Raw genomic sequence first — 26,902 nt, forward strand, 5'->3', positions numbered from 1 at the left:
TCTGGAAATCAAGCTTATGATTAAACATTGAAGCGAACTTTGAAGAAAATAACGAGACCCTCTTTGGTAGGGAACGATGATGAATACGTTATAAAACTCGAGTATAATTCCAACCTATAACTAAAGAAAGGTTATATTCATTAGCTTTCCGGATGTATTCTATCGCTTTAGCTTGCTTTGGAAGAAGGGGTGTCAGATCTGAAATCGTTCTGATATAAATAAATCAGGAAGATTTGAGATTAATACCAGTTTTTATCGGATTGAGAAAAAAAATCCCTCTTCTGTAAATTAAACATCTGTCATGATCCAGAAAGCCATAGGATGTGATACACTGCGTATCCCACAAACAAAATACATTAAGTTCTTAATGAATAATGCGCAGGAGGAGACCATCCAAGTTAATTCACACCTATTGTAAATGTACTGTACCTGCAAGTGTTATAGAGATATGCTGTAACTCCTTGGTACAGACAGTGGTAAGTCGCTTTCACTACCAGATGTTGATTGATTCCGCGTTTTGGTTATTGAAGGCTCCATTGGATCAAACCGATGTGTATAACAGAATTAAATTCTGTAATTTCAGCTTTCTATTATTTCTACAATCGAGTATGAGTGATTACTTCAAAGGGTGTGACAGGCGTTACAAAAATGAGACGTTAAAATTGTTACTGCTTTCAAGAGGGCGATGTGTGTGTGTGTGTGTGTGTGTGGAGTATTTTGTGAAATAATCAGTGCTGTGGATACCAAACATTGTTAAACTTAGTTTAATTAATTGTATGTTATGTTAATTTTTGTTTTGAGCCAAGAAAACTAAGGTCATTAGTAGTTAGTACATTGTATCTATGATCCAGTGTATTCTATAATCGGTGTGCCGGATATAAAATTTGCTTTCCAGGGAGAGGTGGGAGGAAACATGGAACCGGAACGTCAACCAGAGACCGAATAATTTGACTACAACGATGCCAAGAAAGCCAATAAGGCTTCTTTTTCGTTTTGAGGGATCACAGTCCATCATTGTTCCGTTTTCAATGTAAAGCTTATTAAAAATATATATGTATGCATACATATATAAAATATAATAGTTCCAAAGGACTATTTCTTCCGAAATAGCGAATTATGCTAATTGGTTAGTAATGCTAATATACAACCTTATTTTTCATTAATCTTTTGGATGAGACATAAATGCATGAATATCAGGGCCCAATGGGAAACAAAAATGGAAACGATTATAATATCAGAATTATTAGTGGGTGCTCCTGATAATAAAATTTCCCCATTAACAAAAAACTGTTTTTCTGTTAACCTACATTACTTTGAACTAGTTTTAGTACAAAATGGATGTCGTGATTATTTAAAATAGGCTCGCAAGCAGCTAAGGACATGTGTCGCTACTATATGGCGTAATAAATCGTGTATATTTTCTGGACGGTTTTGTGTATTTAGAGGGATGAAAAAAATTATTTCAGGGATATTTCATATATGGGGAAAAAAAACCCCATTTAGCTTGCTCAATCCATTCAAAGTCTTAAACCTCAATCAGATCTCTCCTCCCAATTGCCTGGTCTCCAGGAGCTGCAATTTTTAGAACTAAAGCCTTTCTCGGTAAGACCACGCTTTTTCCCCCTCACCAATCTCGTTGCCCTTCTCTGTGCCATTTCCAGCAGACTCATATCCTTCCTAAAAGAGGCCTGCAGACCTGCATGCAATACTCAAGATGCGACCTAACGATTGCCTTATAATGAGATGATCACCTCTTCCATCGCTGCTGGAAAAATTCCTGTATATCACTTATAAAACCACATGAATTGCTTGGTGTTTAGTCCAAAAACTATCCCCCCATAGTTTTCTTCCTTCTGCACTAACCGGAGTGTCAGTTGTCTGACGGCACCAGGGGTTCGTCCCATTTCCGTGCACTAACCGGAGTGTGGTACTACAAAGTTGGTATGTTAATAGGGATTACTGCTACCCACATGTAGTACTTTTCATTTGTCAATGTTAAACTTCAACTGCCATTTCTTAGCCCATCTGCCTAATTTTTAGATCTTGTCGCAGTAGCATACCTTGATTTCTGTCGTTAACCACCCCGTCAATGTTTGTATCATCTAAAAATTAGATATTAAGCCTGATATACCTTCATCTATATCATTAATAAATATATTTAATGTGTCCATTGATAACCACTCTGTCTTCTACTTCTCAACCATCCCTTTATCCATAGAAGTAATTTTCTTTTAATGCTACATGCTCCAATTTGTAATGTGCAACGGTATCAAAAGCTTTCCTGAAATCCAAATATATAGTTATTTTTTGCATCCAGTTCCTTTGTCACTGCATCATAGTGTCCAATCAGTTTGGTCAGACAAGATTGCCCCTTAACAAATCCATGCTGTTGCAGTATAACTGCTTTCTTCTCTAGATGGTCCTGCATTAATTTTAACTAGTGTCTCCACTAGTTAAATTACTTTTATTTAGTGACTCCATTATTATCCCTGGTTCTGTAATTATTCATGTTTGGGATACATCTGCAAATCTCCAGTGTACAGGAACCTAGCCTGAATCTAAATATGCTTTCATAATTATAGCCAAGGGTTTGCTTGCCTCCCTTAATATAATTGGATAGATTCTATCCACCTCAACAATTTGTTTTCAACAATTCCTCTTCCACTTTCCTCTCAGTTATTTCAAATATCATTTATTTCCTTGTTAGTTTGATAAACTTCTGGCATCTCCCTCTCCTAAGGAATTCCTCACCTGTGAATGTAGATGTAAAATACCTATTCAGTTTGTCAGCAACCTGAGCAGGATCATCAACAGTTAAACCTTTGGTATGAAGTGGGCAAACGTGATTCATCCTCTTCTTTTTGTTGTTTACATAAGTGAAGACTGTGCATCCTTTGCCAAATACTTGTGCCTTTGCTTTCCTAATCTCCGTGGTGAGGAAAGTTAGGGAAATTAACATGATAATTGCATAATCTGATAATTTATATCCGCCCCATACATTTATTTCCTCTGTAACGACTTTCATTACTTCTTCTTCTGACATCTTAGGTCTAAGCCTTGAACAGTATTTTTAATTGGTATAAAAAAGCCTTTTAGCTTGTGCAATTACTTCCCTGAACGCTTCCAATTTAGAATTTGCTGTGTACACCGTCATCAGCTGGCGCATTGTATAGAATTTCAAAGGTCACTGCTTCCTAGTGGCACTGATCAAAGTATATTGATGTTGCACTTTCTTTTACCTGCAGGGTCTTAATGCATGAAGAATTGTTTCTGATAATCAGATCAAGATTATTGCCTTCTCTTGTTGCCTCTCTAACATGCTGCTGTAGAAAACAGTCATCCAAGAAATCCAAAACTCTTGCTAGTGTGTGTGAGTGACCAAACCACAAGTTGTATTCGATATCTGGAAAATTAAAATCCCCCATTATAAGATGTGTGTTACTATAAAAGCTTGCAATTCAGAATCTTCGGATTTACCAAAGTGAATTGGTAAATATTTGATTGGTAATTAATTGGTATATTACTGTTAAATCCTAAAATTTACCGACTTTTACAGTAACATATACATAGGCTAACACCGTAAGTTGGTAGTACATCGCAGATCTTCGCAAACAGTTTCCAATTTTGTTATGCTTATCTTCTTTTTTAACAAGCATAAATCTGGCATATCAATTTCCTTACTGTAGAGTATTAACGTCATTTGCAGATATTATGGGAAAAAAATAATATAAATCACTAACATGAAATAATTTATAAAAAAAATCATTTATATTCACTAGGAATAATATTGCTATCTAGAGTCCAAATTAAACACACTGCGGTTAAAAACTGTCAAAACGATATTAACCTCAGTAATTCTATTATTTAATCCCAAACCAATCACGCTCCATTTAATGATCCATTTGGAATGTTTGAAAACTTGTCTTAGTTCTGTAATGCTAGAACATTTCCATATAATCATGAGGGAATTTTTCCAGTTTTTGAGTAAGGCATTTAACTTTTTGATTCGACTCGTGTGTTTCCTACTCCATTGAACTTTGCATATATTCTGGCAACTGAGTAGCAGTGATTTCCAGCCCCCTCGGGTGGGGAGGGGGTGACTGGGTAACAATTCTCTTCGATTCAGTTATCGTACTTGTATTTCTCCATTACTTAAAATAATGAAGAAATGCATTTGCTACCAACATCAACTACAACACTATCTCGAAACCGCCAATCATATTAATGATCATCGCTATGGAATTCCACCTGTGTTGATACAGATTTTGCATGTTACCGCTTGTCTTTATAGAAATTCCATGGAAATTTTTTTTGAGAAAAAAGTAGCTCTAAACCGTAAGGGATTTAATTGCGTTTTGGATAGGATTGGTTCGATCTTTTGCTTTTTGCGATTGGGTTGCTATAGCGGACTGTGACTCCTCAATGATTACAGATAACTCTCTGCTTTAAGCAATGTTGGATTCCCTCAAATTCTGATCCTTCGTTTGTTCTTTTTCTCTTATATATTACTGACCCTCTCCCATTTAAAGTAAGTCCTACTCATAGTTTGGGTAATAATAATAGTATAACACTGAATTTCACCGAGTTTTCCCTGACAAGCTGCTACTCAAATATTTATTGCCAGTTCCTTAAAATACTAATATCCAAGAAATTACTAGCACTCAAACTTACCTTTCAAAACACGATGCAGTCTTATTTCTGGAAGATCGTCACCTCACTTGTCTGAAGAAGTCTGGGTTCGAATCCCGTTGAAGACACGAAGGAATTCCCTCGTGTGTAGCATAGTTGGTATAATCACCGTTCTCCCCACACCGGGTGGAAAAGACCTGAGTTCTAATCTGGTCAATGACGCGAGGAATTTTTATTGCTGTTTTTAACAATATAGCTGAATTAAACGGGCGTGGGCAGCAGGGTTTTTTCTTCCGGAAACTCTGGTTTTTCATCCAGCTAACAGCAAATCGACCACAGAACACGCAATTCAAAGACATTATACATGGCGCAATATGGCCTAAGTTGATGCGCCTAAAATCTCAACAACCAAGCAAACCAATCATGGATTTAATTAGCCGATCTGAGTCGAAAGGGAGTAGGTGTTTCTCCCATGAGTTATTCCATGTGTTTCTGTCTAGAGGGCCTAGAAACTGCGCTTACACAGGCATAATACATGATACGATTTATAGAGCCTTTGACAGTAAGGAGGACGTCATTGTCCCACTTTCCAAGGTCATAGACTACATTTGGAATATTGTATGCGGGTCTGGAGACCGCACCCGAAAAAAGAAAACTATTGGAGAGAGTTTATCATAGAAGGGCGACCAGATTGGTGATGAGTGCGAAGCGATGAATATATGAAGACTGTTTAGAAGATGTGGATTGTAACGTTTGGAAACTGGATATCTAAGGGAAGATTTCGAAGGGGTTGAGTAAAATGAATGAGGAAGGCTTGTTTTACCTTGTGGGTGAGATGAAACAGACGACACAAATATAAAATCTCAGAGAATAACAGCAGATTGGATCCCACGAAGTTCACTAATTGGTACGTGTTGAACATTGAAATAAATTGCCTCCCAATGTGGTGGCGGAGGCAGTAAGTTTGATTACGTTTAAAGCAGAAATACCTTGTGGGAATGAGAATAACGAATATTGTTTTATTTTAATAATAATTATTATTAAAAATTTTACTTCTGGCTGTGTCGAAAAAGTTTACTTTTTTATCATTTATTCTTACTAACGCGAAAATACGAAAGTCACTCCACTCCCTATTGCATAAAATTTAACCTTTTGCTGCCAGCTTTTACGCGGGTATTTCTTTGGGTACGATGCCTATGTGCAAGTATATAAAAAGTTTTTCAAACGGTCTTACGTACACGTAGATCCGTGTGGATTATTTGCAGTGGACTTTATAACCGTTGTCAGGGAATTAGTTTTAGCTTCTATGTTACCCAGTATGATTCTTGCTTCAAGAAGACAACTTCGATTTGCTTAGCGCTTTCTCTGCAGTGTGATGATAAAGCACGGACAAACACGCCAACTACTCACCAGGTGCGGTGAAGTGGAAGATATTGGATAGCGAAAAAATTCGCTATCGAATCGGGCCGCCTTTGTTTCGAATAACAGCAGATGTTGTTGTTATTTGGTTTTTAGGAGCGTTGGCAACTAAGGCCATATTGCTCCGGGATATGCGGTGGTCATTCCCTGACCTTTCCGCATCCTCCGTATTTGGTGGTGACGGGCTTGAACCCCGGTCTAATCAAGAAGCGTGTGCTACGCGCTGCTGCTCCTTCCCACCTGACTAGGGAGGCGCCCCAACAACAGCAGATGTGCGGCGCGGCATGGATTCTACAATGTGTTTTAGTGCGTTTTGGTCTAGTTGTAACCATTCTTCCAGCAAAATATCGAGTTGCTGCAGAAACGTTGAGTGAAGAGGACTTCGTTGTCGAATAGCTGTCTCCAGCATATTCCACATTCTCAACAGGCTTGTAATCAGATGATCGTGGGGACCAAGGATGTTGAGAACGTGGAATATGCCGGAGACAGCCATTCGACAATGCTAGATGATCGTGGGGACCAAGGATGTTGGTGGAAATCCGTGTCATGTTATCCGAACCATTCTTGCACGTTGAGCTGTTGCATTGTGATTCATAAAATGGACATCACCTTCGGGAATCAAGTGTAACGTTGCAAGATACAAAATTCAGGCGATCTCTGGATGACATTCTAACCCTCCCCCCCCCGTATCAACGTACTCGCCCGTGCCAAAAAAAAAAAAAAACAAATTCCTAGCCGTGATATTACCTTCACATGCTTGAGTTGTCTTAACAAGGCAAGGAGAATCCATGATTTTCTTCCACTGTTCAATCACAACGTTCTCGACATCGCTGCAAGAGGATTTTTCTGCTTTTCTCTGAAACAAGTGGCTTCGGAATAAGGAGGCGTTTGCCTATATCCGATTTCTTTAATTCCTTGCGCGTGGGTCCTTTAGTTCTGGGCCTCACGATAAGACTTTAAGTCTGATACATTATGCAGTTTCCCCATTCAGGCTTCAGATTACTGCAGTGCATGTGCTATCTATATACTCAACGAGGCAACACATGATCACACCACGTTAGTTTTCTTTGCATCTATTTGCATTTATTTGTATTTCTTCTGTCTGTGACTGTCTTAATAGAAAGGTTCATATTGTTTTTACCAATGTTTGCATTTTGCTATTTTAATATGAAAAAAAAATCGATAGAGAGCATCAGAAAATTTCTGCTTCGTATTTGAACGACACCGAAACAGTCCTTTTAACTAACTCCATAAGAAATTTATCATTTTGCATTATTATCCAAATGGTGCCTACCGGATTTGGCATTTTGTACTATTTTTTTTCGGAAAAATAATACAAAATGTCAGAAGTATAAAGCATTGAGCTTTGTTTCCGCTTTATATCTCAACTTTATCATTTGGTCTTTTGCAATGAACACTGTGCGTCGAAGTTTTCATGGCAATGGATTTAGAGTACATTCCGCGTTGAAATTCTTCTTCCCAGAATTCACGACGCCCGTTTCCGGGCGTCGTGTATTATTCACGTCACGTAATTTTTTTATTATTATTTATTTTTTTTTTTTCACATTTCATCCCTTGCACCGATTTCCTGAATCACGCATCAATCCAACCGCGTCCTTCTTCCCATTTATTTCCTTCATATTTTTCTTCCTACTGTTTACACAGTGACATTGAACATTTCCATTATCTACATTGTTTGAACTGCGTAATTCCTGATGAAATGAAAGTCCCTCAATGGTAGCAAAATACACACATTGGCCTTACGTCCATCTATTTGATATATTGATTATATTATTGGCCTTTGTAGGGAACCATAAACTGAGTAATATCGGACATGCGTCAGTCTTTGAATTATTTCTGTTTGCTTCGCTTTATGAATGTCATCTCTCTCTCTCTCTCTCTCTCTCTCTCTCTCTCTCTCTCTCTCTCTCTCTCTCTCTCTCCTCCCCCTCTCCCCCCCGCAACACACAAATCACATCATACCTCTAGTAGCATCACCCTTCTCTTATCCTCGAAATCATATGCTGCTGGCGCTTGAACTAAAACCTTATTAGCGTCAGGTAGGCAGCAGGTATAAGGAGGCAAGAAAAGAAACGCATCATCCGCTGCTCTGAGATCCCAGTACTCATCAGCTACGCATGCGTCCTTAGTTCCTCTGGCTATGTGGTTCTGTATGTAGCTGGCATCAAACGTCTCGCTTCGGTGGAAGCCAGTGGTGGTGTATGAGTGCAACAAGATCACCACGAGCTTCTGCGCGTTCCTCGGCGTTGGGTGTTTCGTCAGTATGGCTACGATGGCCTCCTTCTGTCTCCATGCTGACGCCAGAAACGATGCTACCCCTCCTGGCCGAAGAAGACGAGCGTCCAGCTATGCTACTGCCATACTGCTCATCGTGATGTTGTGGGCATCTGGCGGCGAGTGCGGAGATCGCGCCGTACATGGCGGTAAGTGGCTCCGTGACTTTTCGCATAGTAGGAATTACGTGTTTTTTTCTTTACGGCCATCCTTTCTAGTATTTGGGCACGTGAAAATTAGACGGTCATGCTTGGAAATGGTACGGCCGTCAGGTCAGTTGTCTGTCACGTGCGATATTGCATTTCATACCGGGGAGCTTAGCACACCTTGTGGTATTAATACCTGTGCAAGACTTACGATGCTGTAAATGTATGGGTAAGGTGGGATATCTAGGGAAGTGGATGAAGGGTTTGTCATTAATTTGCACATAGGTTCATTGTTTGTTGTCAGATGATAAAACTGAATCCTATGAAGTTTATAAAATTATTGTAGCCACACAACTATGATTCATCGTGCAACAGGGTATAAAAGCAGAATGCAGAGAGGGATGAGGAATTAATTTCGTTGACGCTGTGCATCTGATGTTGGTCCATTTCAGATCAGAAAGAGACCCAAGCAGAAAATGAGCTACTCTCAAATCTTAAGGTGGGATTAAATAATTGACCCGGAACTCCATAAGACACGAGACAGAATTAAGAAATAATTTAGATTTAGGTGTTCATACTTTAATACGCGTTATGAGAATCGAATATACAAACTTTTAAAAAGATAATGAAAGGAAAACTCTTAGTGTACATACGCTAATCATGATAAGCTCTAGTGTAATGATCAGCGTAGGTAAAGTGATCATTACATGATAAATTCTAGTGAAATGAACAGTGTACCTACGCTGATTATTACATCAGAACATATCATCTACGCTAAATCAGTTTTCTGTTTAATATTCAGCACGAATGATAACACATCGATAAACATCGATAACCTGCTGAATGCCAAATAGCTGTTAAACATTGCTAAATGAAAAATACTAATTATACCAATGTATGCTCGGTTTCTGCTTTCGGTTAAACTGGGATTATGGTTGATTTCAAATATAGGGAAGTTGCATAGTTATTTGACTGGATTCTTCAATAATTTTTAAACCAATTGTTCTGACTCTCAACTTACCTTATATGCTTTTTCGAGTAGGGATGTGTAGAGAGAATATTTAGAAGCGAAATGGAAATAATTTGGAAATCGAGTCAGGGTATTCTTGTCTATTAAGCACCAGAGAGATTCACTGAGTGAAACTTTGAAGCTTTGTCTCACTCTTTTATTTAGGCAATCACTCATGTTCAGATGGGCATCGAAGTCAAAGTGATGTGTGGCTGTAACGGGAAACGACCCTGATCTCTTGGTGTATCGTTTTACATACTACTATAGTATAAATTAAGATTGACAACAACCGATGATATTGTACTCCATCGGAATGCGGAAGTTTCTTGCAGTGGAGGATTTCTACGGCTGTATAGTAGAGATCATTTTCCAACAGATTGGAAATATTCGAGTTGAAAAATATCGATGAATTGAGGAACTTAATGAAGCATTGGCAGGTGGAGCTGAATTGACCGATCTCAAGTAGAGATACAGGATTTCGTTTGGACTCTTTCCCCCTTTTTTTCGTCCTTGGAACGGATAATTTAGCCTTGGAAATGCAGGATATTCATGAATGCGAATTATGGATGTCTTATTGCTATTCAGTTGTCTTTTACATTTATGAAAAACAGTCGAACCATTCCTGCAGAGATCCTCCATTAATACTGACACCTGGTGGTCTCTAGCTGTTAATGTCATGTTTGAAAGACGAAGGAACTACTTCTTGGTTTGTTTTAGTAAAGATCTCATTAAGAATCGGCTTTGATCGCCCTCTATATGATAAAATCACTAGGAAATTAAGTTCAGAATTGTTTACTCCATTTTGCTTTTTTATAAATTGTTCTAAGTTTTAGTAAAGCCCCCTTTATACTAAGCCACACGATCTACGGCAATCTTTCAAAGCAGACTTCACATTCTCTCTCTCTTCGACCAGTCAGTATTTTCGTAATGGAGATCGCATTAAGGCAAAAACTCCTCATTGCTGGCAAATGGCGTTCATTAAATATAAACAAGGTTTTTTTTTTTACAAAAATATTGATTATTAAAATAGAGATTCTTATAAGCATTGTGTAGACTCCATTCTGCAATTTCAACAGTAATGGGAGAATCTTAACTACAAATAATTCTGTTTTAAATATAGCAGGAAGTTCCGTGAAATATAATACCACGTTTTGTAAAATCACACTTTACCACGTAAATATTGTTTTATATGGCTTAATATCCAGTGTGTTGAAATAAAAAAAATAAAAAAAAAAAAAAAAGCGGCTACGTTTCTGAATTCCTTAATTCATCAAGTATTGGATTATAAAGTTACTTAAATAAGACCGATACCAGAACTTCATCGTGTACGCCAACAGTGGTCTCATTCAGTAACTTTAGAGCCAAAAACTTCTCCCGATTCAATAGAATTTCAGAAATGCAGCTGCTTTTTAATTTGCCCGAAGTATTTTGTCAAAATACTTCAGGTGTAGCTGGTCGATATTAGAAAATTGTTATAATACTTTCAGGTAACGCGAGATGCAGGTTCTAGGCAAGCTAGAGAAGGAATTCACCAGACGTGAGCACAAATTTTACTCGTACGTTGTTCACTGTTACTAGCATTAGTGGTCTTGTGTATATCACATTCCTGCACTTACATGTGCAAGAGTGTAGGGGTGGGGTACAAAGAGAACAAACCGCTAAACGCGGCGTAGCACCCACTGAACAATATAGATGCAGATGGAAAAATGTCATGGACGTTTTTACTTTCTGAGAATTGTTTCTGGAACTTATCACACTTGTGCGCGGTAACGCAAGCGGCTGGGTAGTGGTAATCTGTGCTGTTTAGAATTTTAAAAGGGAAAAGAGAAATATCGTGTACTGAGTACGTCACTTTGTCTGTAAAGAGGATCTAAGTTGGAATTGTGTTGCCGATGGATCGAAGTTTTCTGAAACTTTTATTTTATTTTATTATTTTTTTTTCAAATGAGATTCAGCTAATTTATTTCAGGCCGAGGTTTCGAGATTTATTAACCGGAAATTTCGATTTTTCTCACTTAAAGTAGACAATTTCCTAATTTTGTAGCAACTTAATCTGCGAAATAATAGGATTCCAGCAAAAGCAAACAAACAGAAAATCAATCTGGGAAAAAACAGTTAACTAGTCTTAATGTGTAATTTATTTTCTAAATTCGCTACACAAAAATCTTCCATTACATCATGAATTTAATCAATGCCACGTGATCATGGAAAAAGGCTGATGAAACAGTTCGTGGGCATTACATTTAAGTATGCTTGAGGGGCAACATTTATCTGACGATTTTAAATGAAGAATTAAAATTAATGCTGGAATTATTCAATAACTTCGAAACAGAGTTGAGATTGCTAGAAGCGTCGTTGCAGCCACAGAACAGGGACGAAAAAGGACTATAACTGTACTTTTAAACCCCTTTTCTGGAAGGTCACTCAAGTAAACAGTGTCTTGTTGAAAGAATTTCAGGGGATGCACAAAGATCATACATGTCTCATCCGAGAACGCTTTCCCCGACGGAAATATTATGTCATGAAGGAAGTGCATGAGCAAAGAATCACCACTTATTTTGACTACCATGTACTTCGGGGACCACTGGAACCATTATTTTATAGGACAGACTTCAGTCCTATAAAATAATGGTTCCAGCGGGTCCCGAAGAATGACCTAGAGATCGCCCTCCATCAAAATTAACTACGGTCTCGAATTCATTATCTTAGTTCTAAAAGAACTGAAAGAATTAATCTTTATTGTAAAGTACATAGTGTATAGTGTTTCTTGTCTAGCGGCACCGGGAGTTTCCACTACAAACGGCAAGGTAAATATTGTGACGCAATACAAACTATAAATGCCAGAGACAGTGTGAGTATTTGAGTAGTGCAGTGTGTGAGGTTATGTTGGTTTATTGTTCCTACGGCATTTAGCCGCTAGTGTCTCCTAGTGGGACCCCGCGTTTCCGTCCACTGTCTCGGGGAGACAGCCAGGTATTGCAGGAAAAAGAATCTGGCGGGGGTGAACCCTAGATTGCGCATGAGCTTTCTAGGGAGGGGCCCCATTTATAAAAAAAAAAAAAAAAAAAAAGATTCTGGAAGGAGAAGACGTGAAAAGGGGTGACAGTGAAAAGCAGGGACCAGAGCAAGAAGTTATGGATGATAGGTAGGTTGTCCACTAGAAGTAGGAAGTTAAAGGAATAGAGGTCCTCTGGTGGGAGGAGCCCATCCTGCACATGGGGACTGACAAGAAATGTAAACGTTTTTTTGGTGATAAGAGCCAGGCGAAGAATAGGGGAGGTGGGGGAAGGGAGTGCTAAATTAGGAATAAAGCATAGTGCCTGTGTGAGGGAGAAATCGCATTGCTGACAGTGGTTTTGTGTTTAAGCCCTGACCAGCTATAGACGGTGTCAGTATATCACGCCACAATGAAATGGATGACGTCATATAGGCCCCCCATGCAGTCCAGTTTTGGGGAACCTGCTAGAACACACTAACCATTTTTTTCTTCCCGAGTACACCGCTATCATACTTACAATTACAGTACTCAAGTGCACATTTTTTTTTTAATATAATACTTATTGAAGGGCAGTCTGGTTTTGACAATACATGACACGCACTCATTTACCGTGTTTCATCCATCGTCAACACTCACAGGACGCAGATGCTGCCTAAACTGGACAGTTATATTTATTTAGACACTTACTATACTTTTTTTTTTATTTAAGAACAATCTATATTACATATACGCTGTCGCCGCATAGTTTACACAGGTGACCAATCTTTTCATTGCAAATTTTACTGCTTAACCTTTGAAGGTAAAGCATAATTTTTTTTTATATATATTTAACACATTCAGGGTACAGCAATCAGCATGAACAGGACATGCTGATTGCTGATTTTTTTTTCTCCCACGGTAAATTGGACGCTTTTCCCACTCAGCAGTTTGCATGTTTGGATACCTCATACATACACTCATACAGTTATTCTCTCAAGCACACATACTCACCTACTATGATACAAAAAAATAAAATGCTTACACACATTTACATCTACTCATTTATTTACACATATAGATTCATCTACATACATACTTATTGTGACACACACACTCGAGCCGACCGGGCTAGCCGAGTGGGTAAAGTACCTGCCCGGCAACCCAAAGGTCGCGGGTTCGATTCTCGCCTCGGGCTTGGATCAAAGTACTGCAAAAACCTTGGGAGGTGCAATATGGCCACAGAAGCCGATGCGCCAACAACTACCAAATCAAAAAAAAAAAAAAAAAAAGACACACACTCTCATAACCACACATTCAGACGCCCTCTCAGGCAGATAATTGTTTGCACCGATATACATATATACCCAGACATACTTTTTTATACTAAAAAACACACTCACATATACCATTAAAGCATCTAGTGATGTTTTTTAATGAACATACATAATAAATTAAAATAAAAAAAATATCTAGAGAATATTATTACTACAGTATTGAGTAACAGTCTAGAAAACATGTACATCAATAACAATATCTTGAAAAGAAATGAGCTAGCTACTATAATAGCTAGCTCACTGAATTTTAACCTTTCTCAAGGCTATTGCCTTCTCAGCAATCTTTATCTGGGGAGGTCGGTCTTCGAATATTCAACTTACTTTTTAATAGAATAGATTTAGTCTTTGTTACTAGTAATAACCAGTTTATGGGTTTTTGCCCAGTCCCATAGAAAGTTCAGGGCATTGTTTGCATTTTGTTCCGAGGCTCTTCTGGTATTGCCTTTTTCAAGGAGAACCAGATCATCAGCAAGGGTGAGCTTGTCCACCTGGCCTTTGTACTCTCCCAGGAACTCATCCAGCACCAGGTTCCAAAAACAGTGACTCAGCACTGAATCCTGCGGGGCAACATTCTTTTGTATGGATTGAAATCTTGTTTGCACTATTATTTTTCTGTTGTGAAGGTATGTCTATAAACAGTTGTAGGTTTGGGATATTCCAGCACGTAGTATTCTGTTGAGAATGCCGGGCCACCACTCTGTCTCATAGACTTACTGTTTCTGCTGCATGCCTCTTCTACAGATACTTCCATGGGCACTGTTCTTCTGAATTGGCTTCTATAATTCCCGCTCTTTCTTTCAAAACAATCCGAACACGTGCAGCCAACATCCATTTACTGTCCAACTTCAAACTCACAAAACCAACTTCATCTTCCTCGTTTATTCATTCAACTGCCGTTTTCTGGAACAACCTTCCTGCATACGTATTTCCTGAAAATCCACAAGTCCACAGAAGTTCAAGTCTAATGTCAACAAATATCTTCTTTCGTTTTCTCAACCTCCAACCCATGTACGATTCTAATACCTCGTGTTTGGGGTTTTTATAAAAAAAAAAATTCTCATCGCATATTTTGGTTTATTTTGTAGTGAGTTTTAACTTTGTTTGGGAACAGAATCAAGGATATTATTGACTGTTCCGTCCCATGTGTAGGTTGTTTGTCCAGTCGTGGTATCCATGGCGTGTACCACATCACATTTAGGCAGCTTATGGAGACTGAGGTAAACAACACTCAGGGGTCTGCATTACCAGAAGCAACTACAAGGGTCCTACTTGACTCCTTTTCCTTCAGCCTTATCGGTTTGGTGTAGTTATATCTTAGGGAGCGGTATGTCTCCCTCCGAGCTTCAACCTCTGCTAGTGGCTAGCCAGATCTAGATCTCTGAAAATGCTTTGGAGCATGGTGCACCCTTCGCCGGAGTGTATCGAATTCAGGGCACTACCAGTGGACTACACCTCCGGGGGGATTTTTCTTTTTGAATGTGGTTCGTGTAGCTATTCGGATTAATTTAGAGAATTTGAGACCTGATCGTCCGTCAGGAGGTAACTTTATGTATTATATAAACTGATCATTATCATTTTTAATGCTTCTGTAAATTTTTTCCAGTCTTGTTTGTTTGTTATATCTGGTAATGTCATATATTGTCAGGGGGGATCCAGTTTAGCTGCCAAACCAGTTGAAAAGTTATGGCTCAGTCTCCAGTCTGTAAGTTTATTTGCAATGGCATAGTGACGTAAATTTGTAAGTTCATTTGCAGGCACAGTGACGTCAATTGCAATGCAACGTGGAGCCTGTACGTTTCAAGTTTGTTCAATGATTTAAGATTCTGATTTTTGAGGCGACTATGAACGCCAGATCTCGCTCATTTTGAGTGCTCGCTTTGTCTGGGCTGTTTGATGTGGCTATATCATAATGGTGACCTGTTTGCATCTAGAGATACCAGAATTTTATTTCCAGGTAGGGTAGTGTGGCAGTATGTAAATACTGTAGATATGGGTCTATATCTCGCCCTGGTTTGCAATATAACGAGATTGTGTGGAAACTTCCCAAAGATGCAGTAATTTTGTTAAAGGCTGCTATTGGTGTATGGAGATTACTAATTCTGGTTACAGCGAAGGTGGTATTTCTTTTTATTAAGATAGCCCACGTAGTATCAGTGGTCGCCTCAGCAATTCTGTAGGATTCTGGATGTCCTTGAACCCTACAACCCATGGGTGTAGGGCTCTTGGATGCAGACGCTATTTCTTTTTCTTCCATAATTAGCTTGCGTTGATCTACAACTGCACGAGATCTCTGGGCATTGAGCTGTAGGAAATTCACAGCTTGGTTATTATTCTAATCCATATTTTTTTATTTATTTTTTGTTTTAGCTGGTGACAGCTTTTATATATACGGGTCATTTTGGTTCTCTAACTGAATGTGTATAGGAGAGCTCAGCAGTTTTACGATTGGCACGTTTGCCCTCCTGTTCTTTCGATAAGACTGGGACTTCTGCCTCGGAGGCATGAAACGCACGTGCACCGAAGATCAATCACTTATCGCTCTCGCCGTCTTTGTGTGTATATTCATATTCCTTAACAGCATAATGGCCACACGTGGTTTTTCTTTGGGTGCAGGTGTGAGATGTGTGCCCAAATCTCAAGCACCTGTAACACTTAAATACTGGGAAATGTTCCCTATACCTATGGCTACCCCATGCTATATAGATATCTTGTTTTCAAATGATTTGTCAAGTTCTTGATGATAGTTCTACTATCCAATTACATGTTTTCTTGGACCTTGCTCTGTTATTATATTTTAATTGAAATTCATTGTACGGTTATTCCACAGTCATGTAGTTCTGGAAATTTTTTGCATGTATTTCTCCAACAATTCTTTCTTAGACTTGTCTGGGTCTAAGTCATATATCATTATATTAGGCTTTGTCTAATTTTATCAGCTTCCTTCTTGTTAGCTGTTTGTATTACAATTCCTTCCTGTTTGGTTTTCCTAATTCACTTGTATTTTCACATTTTTGAACTGTTCTTCAACTTTGTTGGGTACAGCCTCACTTGAATCAGTATTAAATGCTTCTGTAGGTCTAACATTAAGAATCCTGTCCTCTGTGTTGCTTCATGACTTGTTCTGGATTTTTTTTCTTATTTCCAGGATGGTTAGCTTTTAAGACCTGAGCATATGTCTCATTTTGATTCTTTTTGGTTTCAATTTTAGTTTCGTTGTTCTCTAATTTGTTCTTAAGAATCTGATTTTCTAGGTATGTTACTGTTTGCTCTAAGACAGTCCAGTAACCTACAATGTCTTTGCGCACAGCAGCTTTAATTCTGCCTTTTTGTTTTTCATTTAATGCCTCTAATTTTAGTCTCACTTGACTATTTTGTCCAAAGCAGAACCAGCTGCCTGGATAGTGCCTGTTATATCCTCTGCGGTTGTTTCTTGGATATTACTGTCCTCTTTATTAGGCAATTCATGTCGCGATCTTAATTTTTTCTTTTTGACTTGAGATAGAGCCTTATTATTATTATTATTATCATCATCCTCTAATGTGAATAGGGTTTCATTGTTTTAGTTCTTATTATACGAACAGAGGGTTGAAAATTTTGACTCAGAAGCTGAGGTCGTTTTCTTTGTATTATTTGCATTGCTATCTTTGTTTTTATGACTTGCAAAGTACAATGGTACACGCGCAGGTATCTTGACTTTACATTATGAAACTCTTCGTGGCAACAAGCCAGGGTTTAACAAGAGGCAGAGGTGGCACCTCGCCAGAAATATTATACAGGATAACACAGGCGCTATAATAAAATAAAAATAAATGGAAAATAATAATAAAATAGATTAAAAAAAACTTAAAAGAGAAGAGTCCGAACTAGTGTCGTAATTTATATCTAGCAAACTACTTAGGTTAAATCAACTTTTCTCAATAAATTAATTAGAACAGAAATGATGATGCAGCAAGCTAAGCAACCCTATTCCCCCCCTCCTCTTTTAACCTCTAAAAAGATATTTCTAAAATTAAGAAATTGCCTTGTTTGGCCGCGTTGGGTTACCCTAAAACGCAAACAGGTTGAGGAACCGTGGTATTCTCTGAAAAGACATGTCAGGTGTTTTTATATTGAGTTTCGGTAATAATTAAACAACTCTTTTAGAAAAATAAATAAGTAGGTATATTATCTCTAATAAATGTATATTTCAGAATGTATCACAGTATTTCAAGATAAAATTAAAAACTGTTTAATTTATTTTAATTCAATTTATTTATTTAATTCCTTTCAATTCATTTAATTTATTTATCTAAATTTTGAATGCTTCCTGCTAAAATAATTTTTATAGCATCTAAACTAACTTTTTGAACAACTAAATTCTATATTTTGTTCAAAGAGAATAGTTAAAATTAACAACATTCGGTGTTTTTTATTGATTTATTATTTTTTAGTGTTCCCTTGTATGGCTACCTTTTATTAAAAGTTTTATTTTCCTAGGTGGTAACTTGAATGAAGAAAACACTTTTTCCTGTCTATAAATTTTTATAATAATCTTGATGACTTATTTTACTTGGGAGAAGATGTTCACTAAATAACCATTTTATTTGCATGTATAATAATTCCATCTGTAAGAACGCCGAATTCTGAATTTCCAAAATGCGAAGTTTGCCTGTTTTTAACTTAACTTTTATGAAAATGAATTGCAGTAGATCAAGAACAGCTCATTCCTTTATAATCTTAACTGATTTGGAATAACTGTCGTTTAGAATAAAAACATCTTTCTTCCGTTTAAACTTTTCCAATAACATAAATAGTAGCATATCATTTGTCTTTCTATTCTCTTTTACACACTTTTGTTATCAGCGCCATTGGTGTTCAATTGCGTATCATAGCTTGCTTTCACATGAAAGCAAACTGACGTGGTCTGTTATGGTAACAATGATGAGGGAAAAAGGTAAAATTAACGTTAAATAAAAAAAACACATTTTTACTAAAACAAAGCTGCATTTTAGAAGCTAACTATGAAAATTTGTGAAGTTTTGATTATAACAAACATGATCGTTACAATAATTTCAACGAAAAGCATGTCTTTTCAGTCTTTGCTACTACTCCATTTGTAAATGAAGTTACTAACATTAACATTCTATACTAGTACATGACAGTTCCTTGAATTGTTTCTTTGACAAATTCTTTCATATAATACCTTTGCAGAGACGGTAAGATCTCAATTCAGTTGATAATTGTGGTGGATATGTGCGATCAAGAATGTGACGTCTATATCTTTTTTGTCATCTGTGAATTTTCAGAGATCAGCATCCAAGGATTGAGCTAGTTGAAGGTCTTTATAAAGGAGGAAGCGGTCCATTAAAAACTTATTTTAATACGGTGTTGAAAATTATTAGCTGGAGATCAATTAGATACGGGCTCAAACTTTTAAATGACGAACTGCGGAACTTTGTCTTTTCTCTCAGTGAGTTGCAGTCAATTACTTAATGGGGTCGTGCCTTGATATTTGGATGGTGGCAAGCGCATCACATCATTCTCAAAGATGGAAGTATCCCTGAAATCCTAGTTGCTTCTCCGAAATCCTAGTTGCTTCTCCGAAATCGTGCAAAAAAGTCCAGAATTCTAATCAAACTGTGAGGAGAGTTCACAGTATTGTATGGATAAGGTGGGGCGCTCTTACCAAGTGCTATTTCAAGGTGATGTTTTATTGCTTGAGACGTGTTTAGAGTATGATATATTCGGTCTGATATTAATCTTGCGCTTTTTCATTGTTTGTTAGTTCTTGCTTAGGCTTAAATATATTGATCAGCTCTGGGATCCACTATCCTCTCATACGTTCAGAGATGGTTATTTTCTTCCAAGCTTCAAAATTAAAGATTGTGACTGGCCAGCGAGTTAAAAGTTATAACGCTGCTCGAGTGCAGTCCATGGAGTTGCAGTGTTCAAGATATTTGCTGATTCTGACAGTTTGGGGCTCGCTGTTACTTTCGTGCAGACCTGAGTTGAGACATCGTAGTCTGGAGTTGGAAAATACAAATTAATTAAAATTGGCATATGATCAGATAGAAAGACCTTTTCTACTATTGAATGAAGTTTGCAGTTGTTGATAGCAAAAGGTCAAGTTGGTTATTACCTTTGGTGAGATATTATTAAATATTTAATGGATTATTAAGAAGTAAATATTAATTTAATTTTTTTCTACTTTCGAGACGATATGTGTTGAAGATGGGTTCTGAAAAGGTAATCTTCCAACTGAATTTGATCCCTATTGTAAAATAACAAATGATACACAGAAATGTGATTTTTACATCTCTTGATTACTCGTTCGTTTTCGATCCCAAAAGGAAAAAAAAAAACAGATTATTGATAATTTTTCCCCCATTGGGAAAAACAATTTCCATTATCTTCAGTTAATTCCATATTAAGGGTTCTCGTATTGATACATCAAAAGCGCTATAGTTTCGATTCCCGTGAAGTGCAGCAGCTGCAATTACTGTTTAAATATTTTATGGAACCATGAATAAATTCTCTCAAATCCTCTTTAAAATAATGCCATTTAAACCACTTGCCGCAAATTTAGCGTGTTTCAACAGTTTCTAATCAAATAATGGGATTAATAATTAATCACCACACATTAATGGAGAAAACAGTATGCATAGAGGACAGTTTTCCTCACATCCAAAATTGAGTTCATTGTTGGTTTCCCTTCATTGTTGGTTTCCCTTCATAAAGTGAGCTAAATTAACCCTGTTCTCTAATCTTTGTTTTCTTACGATTTTAGCAATTTTTTAACAAACTAATCCTCAGTTAGCAAAACCCGTAAAGCAGTTCATTCCTTTGCTACAGTTACTGACGACCACAAATGATAGAAGTTGAAACACTCATTAATTCTTTCCGCCGAACAACAGTTGGGAAGTAAATATAAGTAAAAACCTCTTTCCTTTTAGTAATAACTGTCGATTCCTAGTAGATGTCTTTCTAGAGTTACAGTGGATTACTCTTGGGCATTTGGTTAACTTCTCTACTTAGATCATGCTCTTGGACAATCTTCAGCCGTTATCGGCCAATATCGTAGTCTTTCTACTTCACTAAGATTTAGATCGTGCTGCTTTACCCTTATGGGAATATATCTCTAAAAACTTCTCTTTCTAATGCTTCTGGAATGCCCAGAGCCATTAACTTTCTCATCTTGACTATTTTCCCTCATTTCTTGAGCTTTTCTCTGCTGCACTGTCCCCTCCCACTCAAGGATTAAATTTTGATCGTCTCTCTTCAAACGTTCGTTGTATTTCACTCCCTTTCCTTTTCCAGTGCCTTACTGTTTGGTATTTTTCATGTTTGCTAAACATGAAGATGATTCAAGTGATGGCTCTTTGAACTATGCGAAAGCGATTTTTTTTTTTCAGGTCTTATTTTTTCAGCAGAACATCTGACTATGCAGAATCAGGAGTAATACTTGTGAAATATTTTGTGGTTATTTCCATACCTATCATTGTCCGAAGGATTCCTATATCTTCTAAGGATAATTGGGAGGACTCAACGGAAACCAGAGGATTTCGGATTTCCGAATTTTAGCCATGTCTTTCCATATTCCCATTTTTTTTTTTTAGCTTTACACACTTACCATATGATGAGCTTAAGGTTTTAGAGGTGCTGAAGGCATATGGAGTTTATAGAAATGTTATACAAGTTAACGTCAAGGTTTCTTTCCTTCAGAAAAGCAATCGTTACACTATAATAATCAATATCAACTTATTCTTTATGTCAATTTCCTTTGGGAGAAAATCTGAATACCGCATAGCTGCGGTTTGATTCCAAGAAGTTTATATAGAACCTGGTGGCTAAAGTATTGCGAACAATTTCACAGGTAGCTACTTCCTGATGATACGGATTGCTTGGCGGAAGTCATAGCAGGACTTCTGTTTCCGTTATATTTTCTATTCCAAGCTCAAAACGACACGGATGGTGGCGGATGAATAACTTCGATAAGACTAGGACTTCTGCCTCGCAGGCATGAAACGCACGTGCACCGAAGATCGATCACTCATCGCTCTCGCCGTCTTTGTCCGCGCGCGTACACACACACACACACACACACACACACAAAGAAAATCCAAATACATGTAAACTGTACGTGGACACTTTCTTCCATTTCTTTGACATCAGTTTTCTTTTCATACGAATTCACATTATAATAATAACAGTGTAGTATGCTGCCTTGTCATTTCAATGGTTCTAGAGGTGCGTTGATTAAATTGCTTATAAATGCCCTTTGTGGGACTAGGAGTTGTTTTCATTGCATTCGACTTGTAGTTTGGCGACTGAATAATAAAGATCTAGTATAAGGCGACTTAACTTTGGTGTTTAGAGTGAAAGGATTCCCGATCGTTTTTAAACGGAGAAAAATGGGAGGGGATCTTGTAGCATTTGACTCTGAGAACTGCAAAATCATGACATTGGTATTTTAAATTGTTTAGTTTTAGAATGAAAATTTATCTTGATATAAACAAGAAAACTAAGCATTTCAAAATTCCATGAACAAAGTCAAAGAAGAATCAATGTACTGTGTGCGTAAATGGAATATATTTTTTTGGGATTGGTTTCTGAGGTTTTTATCCCTCAAAAGACGGACGAAACCCCCACAAACCGACAGTGCAAAACGTTGAAACTCTGGCAACCCTTGCTCGAGACCGATGGACTAGGCTAGAGTATGAAAAAAAAAGTTCCTTCCCTCCAGAAGGGAAATATTTCTCAACTTCGGCTGGAATTAGGAATTGAATCCATTCCATTTCTCACTTATGCACAGAGCATTAGCATTATTCAGTGTTGCTACCTGAGTGTGCGTGTGTTACGCCTCAAAAAATTAAGACGCCCCATATTAGTCTATGAAGCTTCAATATATTGTCTGCAATTGCATGTATTCTTCAATCGGTTTGCTGTACAAAAAATCCGAATTTCCAGAAGATAAAACCCTTACCCGAGACCAACTAACTTGGTACTTTATGAACAAAGCTCATAAAATTCCTCGAATCATTCACTGGATTAGAACTCCGGCTTTTCGATCTATTGTGAGAGGAAGGTGATTATAACCACTATGCTACCCGCGAGGGCTGTGATGAGCTATCATATTTATTTATTTACAAACTTCTCACCCACAGGGCACTCAGACTTGTAGGTTAGAGCTCAGTCCTTATCATTATATTATCGTGTGTGTGTGGGTTGTATTATCATATAATAGTATGAAATATACAATATATTAATAAAAATCATTCATTCAATCCGTCAGAGTCAATCATATTAATAAGAATAATTATGTATTACTATATATTGGTAAGAAATCTAAGCATTACAGTGAATCAATACAAAGCAATCATATCTAGTAAAATACAGTACATACAAAATTATAAATAATGAAACAGTAAAAAGTATTTGGGGATAAGAGTGTGACGTGGTGTTTGTTCAATACTTGGAGGAAACGGAATAAAAAAACTAGCAAGTAAATGTTGCGTACGAGGGACAGGCAGTGAGAAATTAGTTTTATAACGAGAATTCAAGCTGAGTATAGTGAAAGGTTCGAGAAGAGATGGAGAATTGATAAGAGAGTTTGGTATTGTAAACAAAAATAGAACCACAGTTGTCGTTTAGATCGAAGATAAGGGATTCTGAAGTGATGAATATGTGCTTCATAGTTTCGATGGTGAAAGGGAAGGACGATTTAGAAAGCACAAGGAATTTGATTTAATGAATTTTGATTTGAATTCTCAAGTCTATGGGTAAGACATTCCTGTTATGGAGACCAAATAATATCACAATAATCAAAAACGGGAAGTATAACCCTGTTGTAGAGAAGAATTATAACTTTGTCACTCTTAACAACAGAAGAATGCTTAATTAAACCGGGAAGTTTGGAAGTGTGAGATATGAAATCGAATGGCAAAAGGGATGAAGATCAAATCGGATTAAGACACCTAAGTCCTCAAATGTATCAGTACTTGCAATAGAATTTCCAATATCATAATCAGTAAAGATCAAATCGAACTGTACGATTCGAGCGGAAGCAATATAATTTGCTTCCGCTCGAAAGCAACATAATTTGCATTTCATTGGGTTATGTTTTAAATGGGTTATTTCGATTGACTATCTGGAGTCCAGGCGAAGTCCATGGAGATTCTCGAGAAGATAGACTCTCCACTCATTATGCAGTTTGAAAAGTTTGTTTTTTTAAAACTCCTGCACAAACACAGATTTCATGGTATAAGACAAAGCAAAACTGGCACTAAATCTTGAGTCGTCTTTTAAATGAAAAGATTTATAATGATCTACAAAATCCACAACTGCTTACACTAACATTTGTTGTAATGGTTGTTAGCTCTGTTGACTACAAATGAGTCTCTTGATGCAGCTTCCTTTTATCATCTTTTTTGATACGTAAAATTAATTTAGTTCCTGTTTTCTTTTCCTTTTTTCTTGTTTGGTTAATATTTCCTGTGGATGGCAGATGATTGGATTTACTTTAATTTTCCTTTTATTTGCTCTTTTATAACAGTTAATCTGAGTTGAAGGCAAATAGCCAGAATACGATTTTCTTCCATTCATTTTCATATGATTTATTTAGGTCCAATATTATTGACGGTTCTGTCTAATTTTGGCTGAATTTTACTTTACTACATATGAATTACATACATCACGCATAGTTGTAACTTTGTCATTTCAACATCAATGTAACTGTTAGACTTTACAGCTCGTTATTCATGGCATGGGGAATGAATTCCATCAGGAATATTATAACGATTCAATAGTCTGGTTGCAGTGCTTTCGAATCCTCTAACTTTACTACCTACCGTTGCAGCTCTGTACCAAGCTATAGCACACAATTCTCCAAATCGAGACTTGGAGAACGGAGAAAGAAGATTGTTGCCCAACCCGATGATAAAACGTTGTCAGCTGTTTAAATTCACGCAGTAAAGAGTTGGAGAATATGAACTGTATATGGTAGCAAGTAAAGAAATTCAATTTGACTTTCTTAGCAGCATTTTAAGGCTGAGGAAGGATGATTGATGTCCATATATAATCAACAAACTTTTGCCTGACTTTTTTGTGCTTGGAGAAATTTTCAACCATAACAGAAAGATATTCCCATTAATGTAATCAGACTGTGTAATCAAATTGTTTAGCTACTATAAATTATATCATCATATATTTTTTTTAAATGTTACAAAATGGATTTTGATCCATTTTACTTTAGTTTCATTCAAATATGATGATTTTTATTATTTTGATGGGACAGAGGACAGACGAAGAAACGAGCCAGTACTGCTAACTTGAAAAAAAAAAAAAAAATAGGTTATCCATCCTCCTCAACTTCAATCTTTACATTTTCGGCACGATTTATAGACCCATAGTCGCTTAAATAACAAGCTTTATTCACAGAAAGTTCTTCAAATTGCCTCTATGGAAGATTTTTCTCTAAGTTTCAGAAATGCTTCAATAATGCATTACATCTTTTAATTATATATAAAAGGAAGTTTCTTGTTTTGTTTTGTTTTTCATTATGTGTATTTAAAGATGAAATGCCCGAGGCATAATTATGTGGCTTTTGTTTAAGTAATTAACTATATAATATCGGTGTTTACCCATATATTTAAACTACGTATGCAGCTTAAAAGGCATCGTTTTAATTGTATCTCATATTGTGGCTGCCTTCACAACGAGATACCAGGTATTGCCCTACTCTAAATAAGTATCTCTTCTCTAGTATAAAAGACTACTGTTATTTATTCTCAGTGGATACCACCACCCAGACGGCGCCGTTTCAAAGCTGTTGGTCTATCATCGGTGGGTGGGTTTAAATTTATGGGTAAACTATGGTGTATCTACGCTGATATTATATAGTTAATTACTTAAAAATCCATATCTAATTATGCCTTGTGCATTTAGAGAGAGAGAGATAATCTTTAATGCCCTTCACGGCCAAAATGCCAGGGGTTTACATTTTTACAGAATCCCGAAACGTCCAGGAAAATAGAACAATTAATTTACAAAAACAGGTAATTTTACAAAAGAAAACATATTTTGATACAAAGGAGAGAACTCCTTACGAGAGTTAGGTCTGATTGAGCTGGCTTAACATCGAGATAAGAGCACCAGCTCAATCAGACGGGAACAGATGCAAGGTACACATGTCATTGCTGATTAGTCCTAGTAGACATAATTTTTTTCCGGTAAGTCCGGTCAGCAGCGAATTTGTTCAGGTCGGCGTCCAGTGCCTGGGTTTGCTTGAGCATCTGCTGAGGAAGGAACCTGTCCGAGAGATGGAGTCGTGCTGAATGCGAGTGGAGCTCGGGACTGGCCCTAAGGGCAGCAGGGGGGATCCTCCAGCCACAGGTATCCCAGAATGAAGGTGTTGCGATTATGCCTGTTATCATCTTGACTGTTGCTAGGAGGCGTTGGTCGTCGATTAAGGTGGGAAGCCGTGGAATCCCGAGAGAGTTAGCAAGCTGCGTGGTATGAATCAGAGCTGGAAGGTTGTGCTTCCTGTTGGCCCACTTTAGGAGCCAGAATTCTGTGGCAAAGAGTGGTTTCTTTATTGATGGTACCGCTGACGCCCAAATTTCAGCAGCATAGAGTAAAGGTGGAAAGATGATTGTTCTTATGTATCTCACGGTTGTCTTTTTATCTCTGATATGAAGGAGATGTTGTTTTTCTATCCATCGGAGTCTTGAAGCACGTGTGAGGAGCATGTCATCTTTAAATACATTATCTGTACACTATTTGGCATCTCTCATATTGTGGAAATAACTTCGCAACTGTGATGCGAACGTGCATCACAGTTGATTACCGGGATGCCTGCCCACCCACCGAAGAGGAGCCAATCAGCTCCGAATTGGACCCAGCCGGGGTGGGGGATGATGGCCACGTAGTTTCCGAGAATAGGTAACAACAAGGTTATTCGAGGAATTTGAGTTTTTGAGTGGTGTGAGTTGGAGTAACTGTCCCTTTCTTCTTTTAAAAGCATTTCTTCCTCTCCTACTATCACCTTCCTACATCCTTTTTGCTTTCCTAAGTAATTGGGATAGTATGAGGATAACAGAGATCTTTATCCCATACC

The 26,902-nt window shown here is 37.4% G+C and overlaps 1 protein-coding gene across 1 annotated transcript in view; it reads left to right on the top strand.

Annotated features, from left to right (window-relative positions):
* The first annotated feature begins 8,220 nt into the window (after window positions 1-8,220).
* The window catches only part of LOC150088243 (suppressor of lurcher protein 1-like), a 430,079-nt gene continuing 411,397 nt past the window's right edge, over window positions 8,221-26,902 (top strand). The window contains exon 1 of the mRNA XM_090369404.1: window positions 8,221-8,492. Coding sequence (XP_090225530.1) covers window positions 8,333-8,492 — 160 coding nt within the window. The 5' untranslated portion in view covers window positions 8,221-8,332. The remainder of the gene's footprint in view (window positions 8,493-26,902) is intronic.

This window comes from Mastigoproctus giganteus, chromosome 3, assembly GCF_048544385.1.
Source record: "Mastigoproctus giganteus isolate SK-2022 chromosome 3, ASM4854438v1, whole genome shotgun sequence".
Lineage (NCBI taxonomy): Eukaryota > Metazoa > Arthropoda > Arachnida > Uropygi > Thelyphonidae > Mastigoproctus > Mastigoproctus giganteus.